The following is a 13503-nucleotide window of genomic DNA, read 5'->3' as shown; positions in this document are numbered from 1 at the left end:
TATATATATATTTTTAAAGGCAGAGTTACAGAGAAGGAGAGGCAGAGAGAGAGGTCTTCCATCTGCTGGTTTACTCCTTAGTTGGCTGCAATGGCTGGATCTGCGCCGATCTGAAGCCAGGAGCTTCTTCCAGGTCTCCAATGTGTTTGTAGGGGTCCAAGGACTTGGGCCATCTTCTACTGCTTCCCCAGGCCATGCAGAGAACTGGATCAGAAGTGGAGCAGCCGGGACTCAAGCTGGTGCCCATATGGGATGCCAGCACTGTAGTCGGTGGCTTTACCTGCAACACCACAACATCGGCCCCTCTGTGTAGTTTTTGAAGATTGTGGGGAGCGATTCGGACTATACTGTTACTGGAATTAAGACTTATTCTATGCATCTGCTCTCCCACAATATGGCGCTGGGAGAGAAGTAAACAGCTTCCGCACAGCTGCCTCCAGTTCAACTAATAAACTGTAGGACTTGCTCCTGATTGGAGGAGAGCAGCGTACTCGGCGTGTGGGCAGCCGAGTTGGGATTGGCGGAGGAGGACTATAAAGGAGGAGAGAAACGGCATGCACCGGGAACATCTATGGGGAACATCTAAGGGAACCCGTGCAGCCCCCGAGAGAACCAGCCGGCGGTGTGCCGCTCCCCTGCGGAAGTGGGGAATGCGGCCAGGGGGAACTGCCCTTCCACGGAGGTGGAAGGGATAGTAGCCAACCCGGGAAGAACCAGCAGCAAACCCGGGGAGGGCCGAGCAGACGAAAGAACAGCGCAGGGTCCTGTGTCGTTCCTCCACGAAGAGGGGGAGCGACAAAGATGTCTCAGATGCATGAATTTCAGCATTTTTTGGTCCAAAATAAGCTTAACTTTGAATTCTTTCAAACATGAATAGATTTTTGATACTAGAAAATGTGTTTCAGCACACAGCTTGCACTCTTGTCTTACTCCTCTGCACAGGAAGGGGACATTTTGACCTAAGTGTCCTATGTAGCTTTCAGCTGTTTGGCCATTCAGCCTATCCTTTGGCCTCAGCTTGTTCAACTGTAGAATCATAGGATTATTGGTAAAGAAAGCCGCAGAACAGAGCTCACAGGCCTGCGTTGTGGTGCAGTGAGCCAAGCCACCATCTGTGGCACTGGCATCCCATGTGAGTGCCTGCAGTTGCTCGTGGGAAAGCAGTGAAAGATGGCCCAAGTGCTCAAGCCTTTGCTACCTCTGGGAGACCCTGATGGAGTTGCAGGCTCCTGGCTTTGGTCTGGCCCAGTCCTGACTGTTGGGGCCTTTATCTGTCTTTCTCTTTCTCTCTCTCTCCACCCCCTAACCCCCACCTCTTGGCTGTTTATAAACTTTGCCTTTGAAACAAACAAATCTTAAAACAGAGCATCCTTGTGTAATAGCATATATTATAAATACCGGTAGTAACCACTGTATGTGCTTGTGCCTATCGGAACCTGAAATCCAGGATGTGACATTCCAGCCTAGGTGATGGGACACCATAGTGGGCAATCAATCCTTCCTTGAAGCACCTGGGGGCAGAGTGAGGCACAGCACCCAGAGAAGTGGGGCAGTGCTGGGCAGATGCGGAGGAAAGAGTGGTGGGAGGACAGAGTGCAGCTCTATCCCAGGCTGCGAAGTACCCCTTCTGGAAAAGTCTCAGGATTTCCTGCTGGCCGTGCGTCTGGAACCTCCCCTTCCTGTATTCCATCGACAGCCCTTTCCATCTGTCTTTCTCTGTGTGTCTTTAATCAGATACTGAAATCTCACTCTGCCTGCTGAACTATAGAAATACAACCAGATTTACGTAGTTTCACTGCTGAAGACAGTCTTTGCCCTGTGAACCATCCACATGGACCATTCTCCGCTTGTTAGGTGACCCTGCTTTTCTGTGATTTGATCCCTTCTGTGTATCTTTTACACTGAAGAGGGAAATCTCATTTGTCAGTTCTCGATGGGGGTGTTTTGTGGCATACTTCACTGTAGCTTGCAGCACAGATATCTTGTTACATCCTTGGGCTGTAGTCCCAGAGATTGAGTTACTGTAGCAAATTATTTGGACATCTTAAATATTCTTGTCATATTATAGAAATGGCCAGTGGACGTACCAGTTCTTCTTCCTACAAAGTAATGCATGAAAATATATTTGTGTCCAGTGCCTACAGGAAAGTGTGGTAGTGGAAGGTGCTCAACAAATGCTGAATGACTTAGTGAATGGATGTAAGAGACCCAGTTTCATGGCACCCCCTGTGCACTGTGTTGTCGTTAAATTTTCTCCTTAGGTTTTTAAATCTCCTTAGGTTTTTGTAGCCTATATTTGCCATCTATCCGTCAATCCTCTGCTTCTGTAGTTCCTTGATCCGTGATCATATTTTCTACCTTTTATGTGTGTGTGTGAAAGAACTTGGAATTACTTTCCTGTTGCTGCAGTAACAAGTTAGTGACTTAAAACAGTTATTCTCTTACAGTTACGGAGGGTAAGTTGTCACTCAGCCTTCCTGCTTTTGGAGTCTGGAGGAAGAAGCTGTTTCTTTCCCAGCTTCTCCTGCGCTCTTCAGGGTGTGGGCCCTTCTCCTACCCCCTTCAAAGCCACAACTCAGTTTATTCACACTGGCCCAAGCCCCTTTTGTTTCCAAGTCTAGGGATCGGGATGTGGATGTCATTGCTGGGGTGGGGACAAGGCTTTATTCTGACTGTCTCATGCTTCTTCTTTTGTTTATCTCTCTTTTGAAATATAGCTCATTCTTTAAGACATTTCTAGAAAGTTTATCTGAAGCAGGGTGGGGAACATTCGGCCTGCAGGCCCTGGGAGGCCAGCAGAAGTTGTTAGATCTGGCTCTGCCAAGGCAACCACAGGTGGAACTTGAAATTCACTAGACCTATAGCAGGCTCATTATTAAATTGAAAATTTTGCATGCCCTCCAAATGATGTGACAGATAGGCACGTGGTCCTTGTGGGGAGCAGCCCGGACTGGACTGAGTTACTGGAATTAAGACTTATTCTATGCATCTGCTCTCCCACAATATGGCGCTGGGAGAGAAGTAAACAGCTTCCGCACAGCTGCCTCCAGTTCAACCAATAAACTGTAGGACTTGCTCCTGATTGGAGAGCAGCGTACTCGGCGTGTGGGCAGCCGAGTTGGGATTGGCGGAGGAGGACTATAAAGGAGGAGAGAGACGGCATGCAGCAGGAACATCTAAGGGGAACATCTAAGGGGAACATCTGTGCAGCCCCCAGAGAGCCGGCCGGCGGTGTGCCGCTCCCCTGCGGAAGTGGGGAATGTGGCCAGGGGGAACTGCCCTTCCACGGAGGTGGAAGGGATAGTAGCCAACCCGGGAAGAACCAGCAGCAAACCCGGGGAGGGCCGAGCAGACGAAAGAACAGCGCAGGGTCCTGTGTCGTTCCTCCACGAAGAGGGGGAGCGACATAATGGTGCCGTGACTCGGATATGAAGCCTAGGCAGGGCTTAGTGTTGCTCCTCCACGAAGAGGGGGAGCGACATAATGGTGCCGTGACTCGGATATGAAGCCTAGGCAGGGCTTAGTGTCGTTCCTCCACGAAGAGGGGGAGCGACAGTCCTTGGCAGAGAAATGGTTCCCCACCACTGCTAATAGCCTGCTAATCTCCGTCAGTCTCCTCTCTGTTCTCCTTGCATATTGTTGCCTTTCTCATGCCATTTTCTGTGCATCTAAAATACTTATCTATGAGTGTGTTTGTTCTACTTACTTACCACCCAGTGGTGGGCAGAGCAGTATTTGTTTCCTTTCCTGAACAACCAAGTGACCTTGAATTCTTTCTTTCATGTTATTTTGAGTTAAAATAATATTTATTGAATTTCACTTCTCAAGCAATCATTGGTTGTTTTAAAGAAAAACTTATTTTTAGGGATTGTTTTTAGAGTGGCAAGACATTTCAGTCTACATATTTGAAATCCTGGTGTCTTGACAATTAATTTGTAAATTAATGTCTGGCAGGCGGATGGAGGACAAGCTTTAATTTTTAAAAGTTGGCTGATGCAGAGTGGTGCAGGGGGCTTGTGGCTTCTGTGTGTGAGTTGCGAATGTATATGCATTCAACATTTGTGGGAATACCCTGAAACTGATGTGTATAGGTTACATTTCACAAAGAATCTAAATAAGGCTGCTTGGTAACTCTGCTTAAAATGGGGACCAACAGTTTATATGTTTGGGGCAAAAAAGGTTTGACATGGGGCCGGCATTGTGGTTTAGTGGGTAAAGCCTGTGATGCCAGCATCCCATATGGGCGGGCGCTGGTTCAAGGCCCAGTTGCTCCACTTTCTATCCAACTCCCTGCTGATGTGCCTGGGAAAGCAGCAGAGAATGGCCCCAGTGCTTAGGCTCCTGTACCCACATGGAAGATCTGGAAGAAGCTCCTGACTGCTGGCGTTAGCTTGTCCAGCCCTTGCCGTTGCAGTGATTTGGGGAGTGAATCAGTGGATGGAAGATATTCTCTCTCTCTCTCTCTCTCTCTGTCTCCCTCCCTCCCTCCCTCCCTCCTTCCCTCCTTCTCTGTCTCTGTGTCTCTATCTCTTCCTCTGCATAACTCTGGCTTAAAAATAAATAAATAAATCTTAAAAAAAAAGATTTGACTGGGACAATGTCTTGAAAAGTAATGTGAAAATTATAAATTTATTCTTAGTGGTAATTTTTAAATAATAAAGAATGGCCTTTGCCACAGCTCAATAGGCCTCCGCCTGCGGTGCCAGCACCCTGAGTTCTAGTCCTGGTCAAGGCACCGGATTCTGTCCCGGTTGCCCCTCTTCCAGGCCAACTCTCTGCTGTGGCCCGGGAGTGCAGTGGAGAATGGCCCAGGTGCTTGGACCCTGCACCCCATGGGAGACCAGGAGGAAGCACCTGGCTCCTGCCTTCGGATCAGCGCCGTTCGCCAGCTGCAGCGGCCATTGTGGGGTGAACCAATGGAAAAAGGAAGACCTTTCTCTCTGTCTCTCTCTCACTGTCCACTCTGCCTGTCAAAAAAATAAAAATAAAAAGCAATAACATAGTTTGTGATCCATAGATATCAATACATAATTATTCGTATTGCAGAGAGTATGCTTTCAAACTGCTGTAATAGGACCTGGTTTTCCAGTATGATCTTCTGAGAAGTTCGTGTAGGTCATCATAAAACTTCTTTGGTAATGCCTTACTGTTTGTTTCAAAATAAGCCCAGACCCTGCTCTTCCTCCATTCCCTCCATGTTAGGATTCTGGGAGGGGAGCATCATCTGACAGGCTATTTGATATTCACAAAGGAGTAGACTTTGCACTGTTGGAAATAGGCCAGTGTTGGAAAATATTTATTGATTAAAAATAGATTTTGAAATGTAAAATGTATAACTATTATAGTCTTAATTGATGTGATATTTCTGTGCTAAATTTTAAAATGCATATTTTGAAGCTTTATTTGTATATTTGAAAGGTGGAGTGAGAAAAAAAAGAGATCTTCCATCTGCTGGTTTACTCCATAAATGGCTTCAACCCAACAGTCAGGGCTGATCCAGACTGAAGCCAGGAGCCCCGAACTCCGGGGTCTTCCATGTGGGTGGCAGGGAGTTCCTCACAAGCACATTAGTAGGGAGATGGGTCAGAAGCAGAGCAGCTGGGGCTGGAACCGGTGCTCTGACATGGGATGTAGGTGCTACAGGCTGTAGCTCAGATCGCCACACCACAACATTGGCCTTAAAATTTTATATTCTAAAAGCTCAGTCTTTACAGTGACATTTTTCTCAAGGTTTTAATCTTTGATTTTCTTGATTTATTTAATTCTTAGCAAACAGAAATGGAGACCTCAAGTACAGCAGATAGATTGCAACCTACATTCAAGTTGAGGTCTCAGATGTCAATGAAGTACAGTGGGACTTGGGTGCCTGTCTCCTGAGAGATGTGGATGACTGGACTTAATTCCTGCATCCACACTACTGAAATGTGTCTTTCCTTTATGAATAGCTGTCTTTTATTTTTTTCCCTCCAGCAGGTGGGAGAATAGGCATCAGATTTTTGAAAAATATTTTAATGCCTTGCATATTATGGGTATTAAAAGAAAGTACTTCACTGTTGCATTTGGAAGTGAATTGATCCCTTTGTCAAACTTGCTTCCTAGCACATGACCCCAGACCAGTGGTTAGATCCGTTAGCTTGGACACAGTCTCTTCCTTCGTGTGTGCTTTTCGTGCATCTCGATCTAGGTTTAGTTGGGTGAGTCAACTCATGAAAGACAAGTTTACCTTTTCCTATTCATTGGGCTTTATGTATCTATTTCAAGAAATTATCAAGGACCAGATCTCTTCAATGTAGAGCTGGATTCCATTGGACATTTTGTAAACTTAATTTCTGTCATTGCACAGTGGAAACACACTGTCTCACACACAAAGGTTGATTTAAATATTTTGTTGGAACAGGCAAACAACTACTTTATTCTTTTTGTTCCAAATTATCAACAAATTTTTTCAGTAATTTTTTTAATTGGCAGATTATTTTTTGTTATCAGAACACTTTTCTTGATTTGAATTTTTTGAGTGATTTTGCCTTTTAAATAAGTTGCTTAAGGAAGTAGCTCTAAAGACAGATCATCGTCCCTCTACCCCTCCTGGACTTTTGGGACTAATATAATCCCATATAAACCCTGCTTTATAAAAAACAAAAGGGGGGAATGTTAGGAAACTGGCGCAGTTTTAGCCAGGTGGCCGCATGGCCCAGCTACCTGAGCCAGGCTCCACCCCCATCCTAATGGGATTCGCTGCTCCTGCTTCCCTGCCTGTCCTCAGGCGAAGTTTTAAAAGAGCCTTTTCCTGAACACGTGCTCTCTTGGCTCTTGGTTCTTCTCTCCTGCTCTCTTGGCCCTTCTCTTGTCTCTCTTCTCCCTCCTCTGTCTCTGTCTCTCTTACAGTCTCCTTCTCTTTTTCCTTCACCACCCCTTCACTCCGGTCTGTAAACCCTTTCCCTTAAAAAAAAAAAAAAAAAAAGTGAATTCTTTAAAATACTCCTGAAGAAAACATACCAGAAATGGCCCGAGTCTCTCATTGCCCTTGGCCTTAGGACATAGATTCTGTGCATAGATTTCTATGCCTTCATTAGTAAAGAAATGTGTGTCAAACCTATTTTTCTTGCTGATTGCTTTGTCTTCTCATCACTTTTTTGTCTTGTCTAAAGGTAAGTTCCTGGACGGAGTGGAACTAGTAGCAGTGGAAGTGCTAATTTAAGTGGTAGTTGGTGATATTTAAATCATTCTCCACCCTTAGCATTCTTTCCTTATCATGTTCATTTCCTCTAACTTTATTTCATTGTATTTTCAGTCTCTTATGTCCTCTAGTTTGTTTTATTTCCCCAATTTTGTAGTTGACTTGAATGAACTCCAATCTTGTTTATAACAAAGTGATATAAATTGCATCATGAACCAATTAAAAATTATATGCAAGACAAGAAAATAAGTTGCTTAAAAAGATCCTCTTGTTTCTCAGTTTGCTGTCAATGTTTCTTAAAGCCATTTTGAGTTTTGTAAACATTCTAGGCTTATTTCCGATTCTGAATCTGTGTGCAAGTGTATTGTACCATGGATATTTTTTAAATGTTTATTTTATTTCTTTTGCATGAGAACAGTATTTTCTCACTCAAAATTTGCAAATAAATATCTAAGTATAAACATGGTAAAAGTAACACATTGGTGGGCATTTTATTTCTCAAGCATGTTTAAAATATGGAAGTGGCATACATTATTTAAAAGTTGAAAGATTGTAAGTTTCAGCTCATCATTTGTACTTTTATATAAATCATTGTTATAATAACCACCCAGCAGGCCTCAAAAGGATAATCTTGCAAATTTCATGCAGCATTGTGGTTGCACAATAACTTAATTGAGTAAGGACATGAAAAAGGGAAAGAAAGAAAATTTTAATTTAGCTAAGTAATTATTTTTTAAGTGAGATAAGTTAAAGTTGCTTTGATTGACAGGACAACCAGAAGGGTCAGTTATATCAATTTGGAGAGAGAAAATGTTTCTTAATGTTTCTGTTTCATGGACAGAAATATAATTTAGATTAGAACAAGCGGATTGAAAAATGCGTGCAAATGCTTTAGGAGTTATGTCAGGTCTTCTATTTTACTTTTGTAAATTGTGTTAGGACTACTGTTGGATTTATGCTGTAAGATTAGCCAACTACTGTGTTTGCCCTAAGTTGGAAGGAAGGTTTGTTCGTTTATTTATTTTAAAAAATATGTCTTTATTTGAAAAGCAGAGAGAGAGATGTAAAGACAGAGTTCTTCCATCTGATGGCTGTGGTGGCTGGGGCTGGGCTACCCAGAATCCAGGAGCCCAGAACTCCATCTGGATTTCCCATAGGGGTGGCAGGGGCCGAAATCCTTGGGCCAATTTCTGCTGCCTTCCCAGGAGTATTAACAAAGGAGGTGGATTGAAAGCAGAGCAGCTGAGACTGGAACTGGCACTCATATGGGATGCCCGTGTCATAGGCCACAGCTTAACCTGTGCCATAATGCCAGCCCCGTTTTTTTTTGTTTGTTTTTTTGTTTTTGTATGTAATAACTCTTTATAGTGTTAACACCCCCAAAAGTGAATTCTCTTGCTTGATGCACAGGAAGCGAATTATTGACCCTAGGTAGGTAGAAGAAAAGAGGTATTTGTTGCAAATAGCAGAGTAAGGGGCCAGAGAACTATTGCTTAATTCCTGGGCTCCCCAAGGATTTGGGGGAAAGGTTCTTATTGGTTGAAGTTGGGCTTGGGAGGTGTGTGTTCAGCTCATGTCCAGGTACCTGGTTGGTTCATGGTGCTTGGGACCCTCCTTTGATTGGTCATATCATGTGCTTTTGGGAATTCTGATGATGGCAGAGTGGGCTGCAGTTATTCTAAGGGCTACATGCAAGTGGTGGTTACTTTGTGCTCAGGGCCTAGAGTTCTGGGAAAGAAACACCTCAAGAGAAGACCGGACATCAAGATGTTATCCCTAGGGAGTAGTAGTGACCTTGTGAGTCTTAGGTCCAGGGGTCCTGTAGGGCTGGCTGCACCATGACCTCAGCTTAGTGAGTTAATTTTAGTAAAATAACTTTAAAGGAGAGAGACTAGGAGCCCATGGGAGACCAGGACCTGGTCATAGCTAGGATCTGCATCAAAGGCACTGCAGAGGGATGCGACTTCAGTACATTCTTTATCTGTGAAACTTCGAGTGACTGCAATCATGGTGCTTCCACTCGGAGTCCTCCCACTCACGGGTTCCCTGTGCCTGTAGGTTGTGTGCTGGGCGTGTGTTTTAGGCACAAAGGAGACAGCAGCAGTGAAGAAACCAGTTCCCATTTTGATAGTGCCTATCATCTGGTGAGGACGTGCAGACAGGAAAATGATAACAAGTGAAGAAGATAATTTCAGATGGCACCATGCACTGCAGACCAGACGAAATAGCATGGCCTTGCCACGGTGGCCAGGGAGACCTCAGTGCTCTGCAGGAACTCCTGGGGTAAAGACAGTGCTGAGGGAAGGAGCAGCCTGCACTGAGGGCTGCCGGGGGGTTGAGCTTGTCATGTTTGAGGGTCTCTCCTGCAGGCGAGTGTAGCTGGGGAGGGAGATGGCGCCCAGCTTTCTGGCCTGAATGGCCAGCGCTGCCATTTTCTAAGAGTGAGTACAGAGAGACTTGAGGGAAAGGTGAGCCCCGTCTGTCTCAGTGGTTGTGGGACAGCAGGTGGAGAGGACCTGGAGGAGGGTGAACTCCAACACTTTATTTAGCAAGGTCCTTTGTGTCCTTCACATGGATTTTTTGTTTATCAAATTTATTGTAAGTTTCCTCCAAAGTCCAGTTATCTTTCCCCCCCTTCAAAATAGAAAGTCTTTCTTTTGCATTATAAAAGCATAAAGTGAATATTTCCTCTAATCCTCCCTCTGAATAGAAGCACTGTTAACAGTGCGACTAAGCCAAAGGTCCATTTCAAGGCTGCATCCCTGGGAGACGCTTCATCCCTTGCTCTCTTTGTTGTGAGGAAGCCCTCTCAGCTCTCGCATCCTCTCCTGCATTAACCCTGGGCTCTGATCTCTCAAGGAGCAACTGCTTGTTGAGCAAGGAAATGCTCTTACGGCTGCTAACACTCTTTCATGCACATTACAAGCACGTGGGTGGGATTTGTCTCTTTCTTGCCTTTAAAACTTTTTTTTTTAATAAAATTTATTTATTTGAAAGACAGATATCGTGTCTGCTGGTTCACTTCCCAAATTCCTGCAATAGCAGGGTGAGTCAGGCTGAAGCCAAGTGTACAGAACTCAGTCCAGCTTTCCCATGTGGCTAGCAGGGACCTCAGTCCTTGGGCCATCCCTTGCTGCCTCCCAGGAAGCAGGAATGGAGAGAAGATTTGGAACTGGAACCCAGGTTCTCTGTGTGGGATGTGGGTGTCCCAGGTGGCAGCTTAGCTGCTGCACTTGGCACCCCCTCCTCCCTGCCTTTTTGGAACCGTGTGCATGTTGCCTGTATGCAGTGCTCACGGTGTTGGTCTTCAGCATGGAGTGGGTGTGTGTGTTTCTCTTTTCCCAAAGAGGTGACGTGAGCACACTAGCTGCTGTTTTGGAGACGTGGTAGTGTGAGTTATTTTGACTTCTCTTTTTGTATGTCACTCAGTAGACCTGAGGAAATCTGATCGCCCAGCTCCTCCAGTTCCTGTTGAAATGCTGTATGCACACCATTACCAGTTAGGTACTAAATCCCATAGGGTCTGCTGGGAAAAGAAGTTTGAAGAAAAAACTTCAGATCATCCTTTCGTGGCATATTCTTATCTGATATTGAGGATGTAGAGGAGAATAAAATGCCTCAATATGTCTATGATGCATATTACTGGTTAGATGAATAAAAACTGAGTGTATTTTTAGTATACCTTTTTGTTCTTTTTAGTATTCTATACCTTAGCATGTGGTGCTTCAGAAGATTAACTTTTCTATTTTGTATTTTACAGTGGGTTAGATTGCATCCAGGAAGAAAATCCTTTGTTTGCTTTGTTTTTAAAATGTTGTGTGCAAACTTCACGTATTTTAATTGTGTAAGTTCCTTTGCATTGAATTTAAGAGACCCAGAGTTCCCTTTGAGCTATCTGCCACAGACAACTTACTTCTTTGAGTCAACACATGTTTAAATGACTAAATTAAGGAGTGAAGGAGTGAATCTTGGGAAAAACTGACTTTGTGATCTGAATTGTTTGCTGGTATCTACAGTTGATCAGGGATTTGTGTTCTGGTGTTCTTGGCTTCTCAGAGTGCTATTTTTGCTAAATTTATGTGTGTGGTTTATAGGTGTGTGTGTGCTTCTGGGGAGTGTGCTCATATTATATCTGGATCTCATTTGAATTTACGGATCTTAGAATATTCAGAACTTCTCACACAGCATGTGTGTGCTAATACGGTGATTATCTAGTTTTTCTTGGAAATATTAAAAACTTGCAGCTGACTTTGCTTAAAAGGAAAGGACAAATTGCACAGAAGCGTGGTGTTGACCAGCAGACAAACTCCTGTCTCTCCCTGCCTGAATTTCTGTTATTCTGTCACTGGTGCCCATTCGTGGGCTGTGGCAAGTAGGGCTGATGTGGCTATGCTGAGCCCTACACAGACCCAGGCTACTATCCTTTTCTTACTTCTGCTATTCAGTGCTTTTTTTAAAAAACAAACAAACAAACAAAAACACCTGGGTGTCATATGTTTGTTGTTCCTAGTGAGGTGGGTCCTGTATCTGCATTCCAGCCTGGCTTGATGGGATTTCAGGAGTGATGAGGTGTGAGTGAGGGCCTGTGGATGCTGACCATGGAGTACTTTGACTTTGGAACAGCTTTTCTTGGCGTCCTGCGGGCATTCCCCCTTTCTGTTTGGGTTTGAAGTTGACGTCCAGAGGAGTGACGGGACTTGCTCGTGATGCCATGCGAGTGAGGGAGTCTTGAGGAAACCCTGGTTCTCTTAGAATGGTCGCAGATTCTGCAGAAGTGATTCCCTTCCTTATGACTAAGTTTGACTCTCTATCCTTGAGGTGAAGGAGGTTTGGAAGCACTGTGTAAAACCACTGTGATAAAATATGGGGATACATCTTTCAAGCTGTAGCTGCTGCCTTGCTTCTGACCCTCCTGTGTGCTTGATGTGGTCAGTCTTCATTTCTCTCGGTCACCAGGTTGCCCCCAACGATGAAGCTGTGGTGACGCTGTTGTGTGAGTGGGCCGTGAGCTGCAAGCGGTCGGGCAAGCACAGGGCCATGGCAGTGGCCAAACTCCTGGAGAAGAGGCAAGCGGAAATCGAGGCCGAGGTAGGTTCAGCTTGCTTCCTTCCTGTCGAATGAATGCCATGATTCCAAAGTACTGTTGGGCGGATGCCTACTGCTTATTCTTAGGTTCTTTTTGTGGGCCTCTTTAGGCTGATCACCACCAAAAATCTGTGTTCTGGACTAATTAAAAATAGATCTTTTACAAGAAGACCTTAATGTCTGATTTAATACAAAGAAATCTTATTTTAAGAGGCTGATAGGCAGAACACATACACATGTAAACATACAAAACTACGTAACAAACACCAACAGGAAATTTAGAGTTGCATGATATTTTAGTGAGTTTGGAAATATTTTCATGAGGCAGCTGTGGGATTATAGATTCCAATTTGTGTCAATTTTTGAGATTATATTTGGGCTCCAGAGAGTTTCTGAAGTATTGAGATTATAAAGAAAGAAAGAGAGCTACCTTCATCGAGATTAGCTTTTGTGGGTGGGAAATCTTTCCTGCCAGATGTTAGCAGGGACCGCATACAATTGGCCAGGCCCTGGCCCTCTGCTTCTCTCACTGGAAAGCCTCGGAGCGCCCCTGTCTCTTCTCTGCTTCCCGTTGTGTTCTCCATCTTTCTCTACCCAGCAGCCAGAGTGACCTTTCCCAGAGCACACAGCTCACCTGCTGCCCTCCCCAGAGCGCTCTCCTGGCTCCGTACGCGGCCTGCAGAGCCTCACCTGAGCTGGCCCGGCCTGCCTTTACCATCTCCGCTTGCTCCCTTCTCCCCTGGGTCTAACTGCAGCCATCGTAGTCTGCTCCCCAGCAGCACAGAGCTCACTCTTGCTGGATGCCTTTGCTCACCCCGTTCCTTCTGGTGGCGAGCTCTGCTGGGCAGTCTCTCCATGGCAAGCTCCTTTGAGGTCATTCCCGTTTCAGGAAGTGGCACTGCCTGTCCAGCTCCCCTGGTTAACCAGTGTCGCCTCGGGAGGGTCTTCCATTACCACATGGCCTGATGTGAAGGCACCCACTCACCACTCAGCCACTCTTTCTCACGTCACTGTTGTACTTTCCTCCAAGCCGTGCGTGTTAGTGCTGTTTGCTTATTATTTGATAGCTGTTGTCTCTTTCAGTATAAGCTTGAGGACAGGGCCTTTGCCCATTCTGTTCAGTGTGTGTGTGTCCCTATCACCCAGAGTAGTGTGCCGTGCTTAGGAGATGCCGAGATAATGTTAGCTATGGAAATTTTAAAAAAATATTTTATTTATTTGAGAGGTAGAGTTACAGACAG

The 13503-nt window shown here is 45.0% G+C and overlaps 1 protein-coding gene across 12 annotated transcripts in view; it reads left to right on the top strand.

Annotated features, from left to right (window-relative positions):
- MED12L (mediator complex subunit 12L) overlaps positions 1 to 13503 on the top strand; it is a 360120-nt gene that overhangs the window by 100160 nt on the left and 246457 nt on the right. For all 12 annotated transcript variants that reach the window (XR_016232702.1, XM_089331069.1, XM_089331070.1 and 9 more), the window contains one exon: positions 12134 to 12265. Coding sequence is in view for 11 of the 12 variants with exons in the window: in XM_089331069.1 (XP_089187195.1) it covers positions 12134 to 12265 (132 nt within the window). In the remaining variant the exon portion in view is untranslated. The remainder of the gene's footprint in view (positions 1 to 12133; positions 12266 to 13503) is intronic.

The sequence above is a fragment of the Oryctolagus cuniculus genome, chromosome 4, assembly GCF_051225735.1.
Source record: "Oryctolagus cuniculus isolate XC-2025 breed Fujian yellow rabbit chromosome 4, ASM5122573v1, whole genome shotgun sequence".
In the NCBI taxonomy this organism is placed as follows: Eukaryota; Metazoa; Chordata; class Mammalia; order Lagomorpha; family Leporidae; genus Oryctolagus; species Oryctolagus cuniculus.
This window is presented reverse-complemented; position numbering and strand designations above follow the sequence as displayed.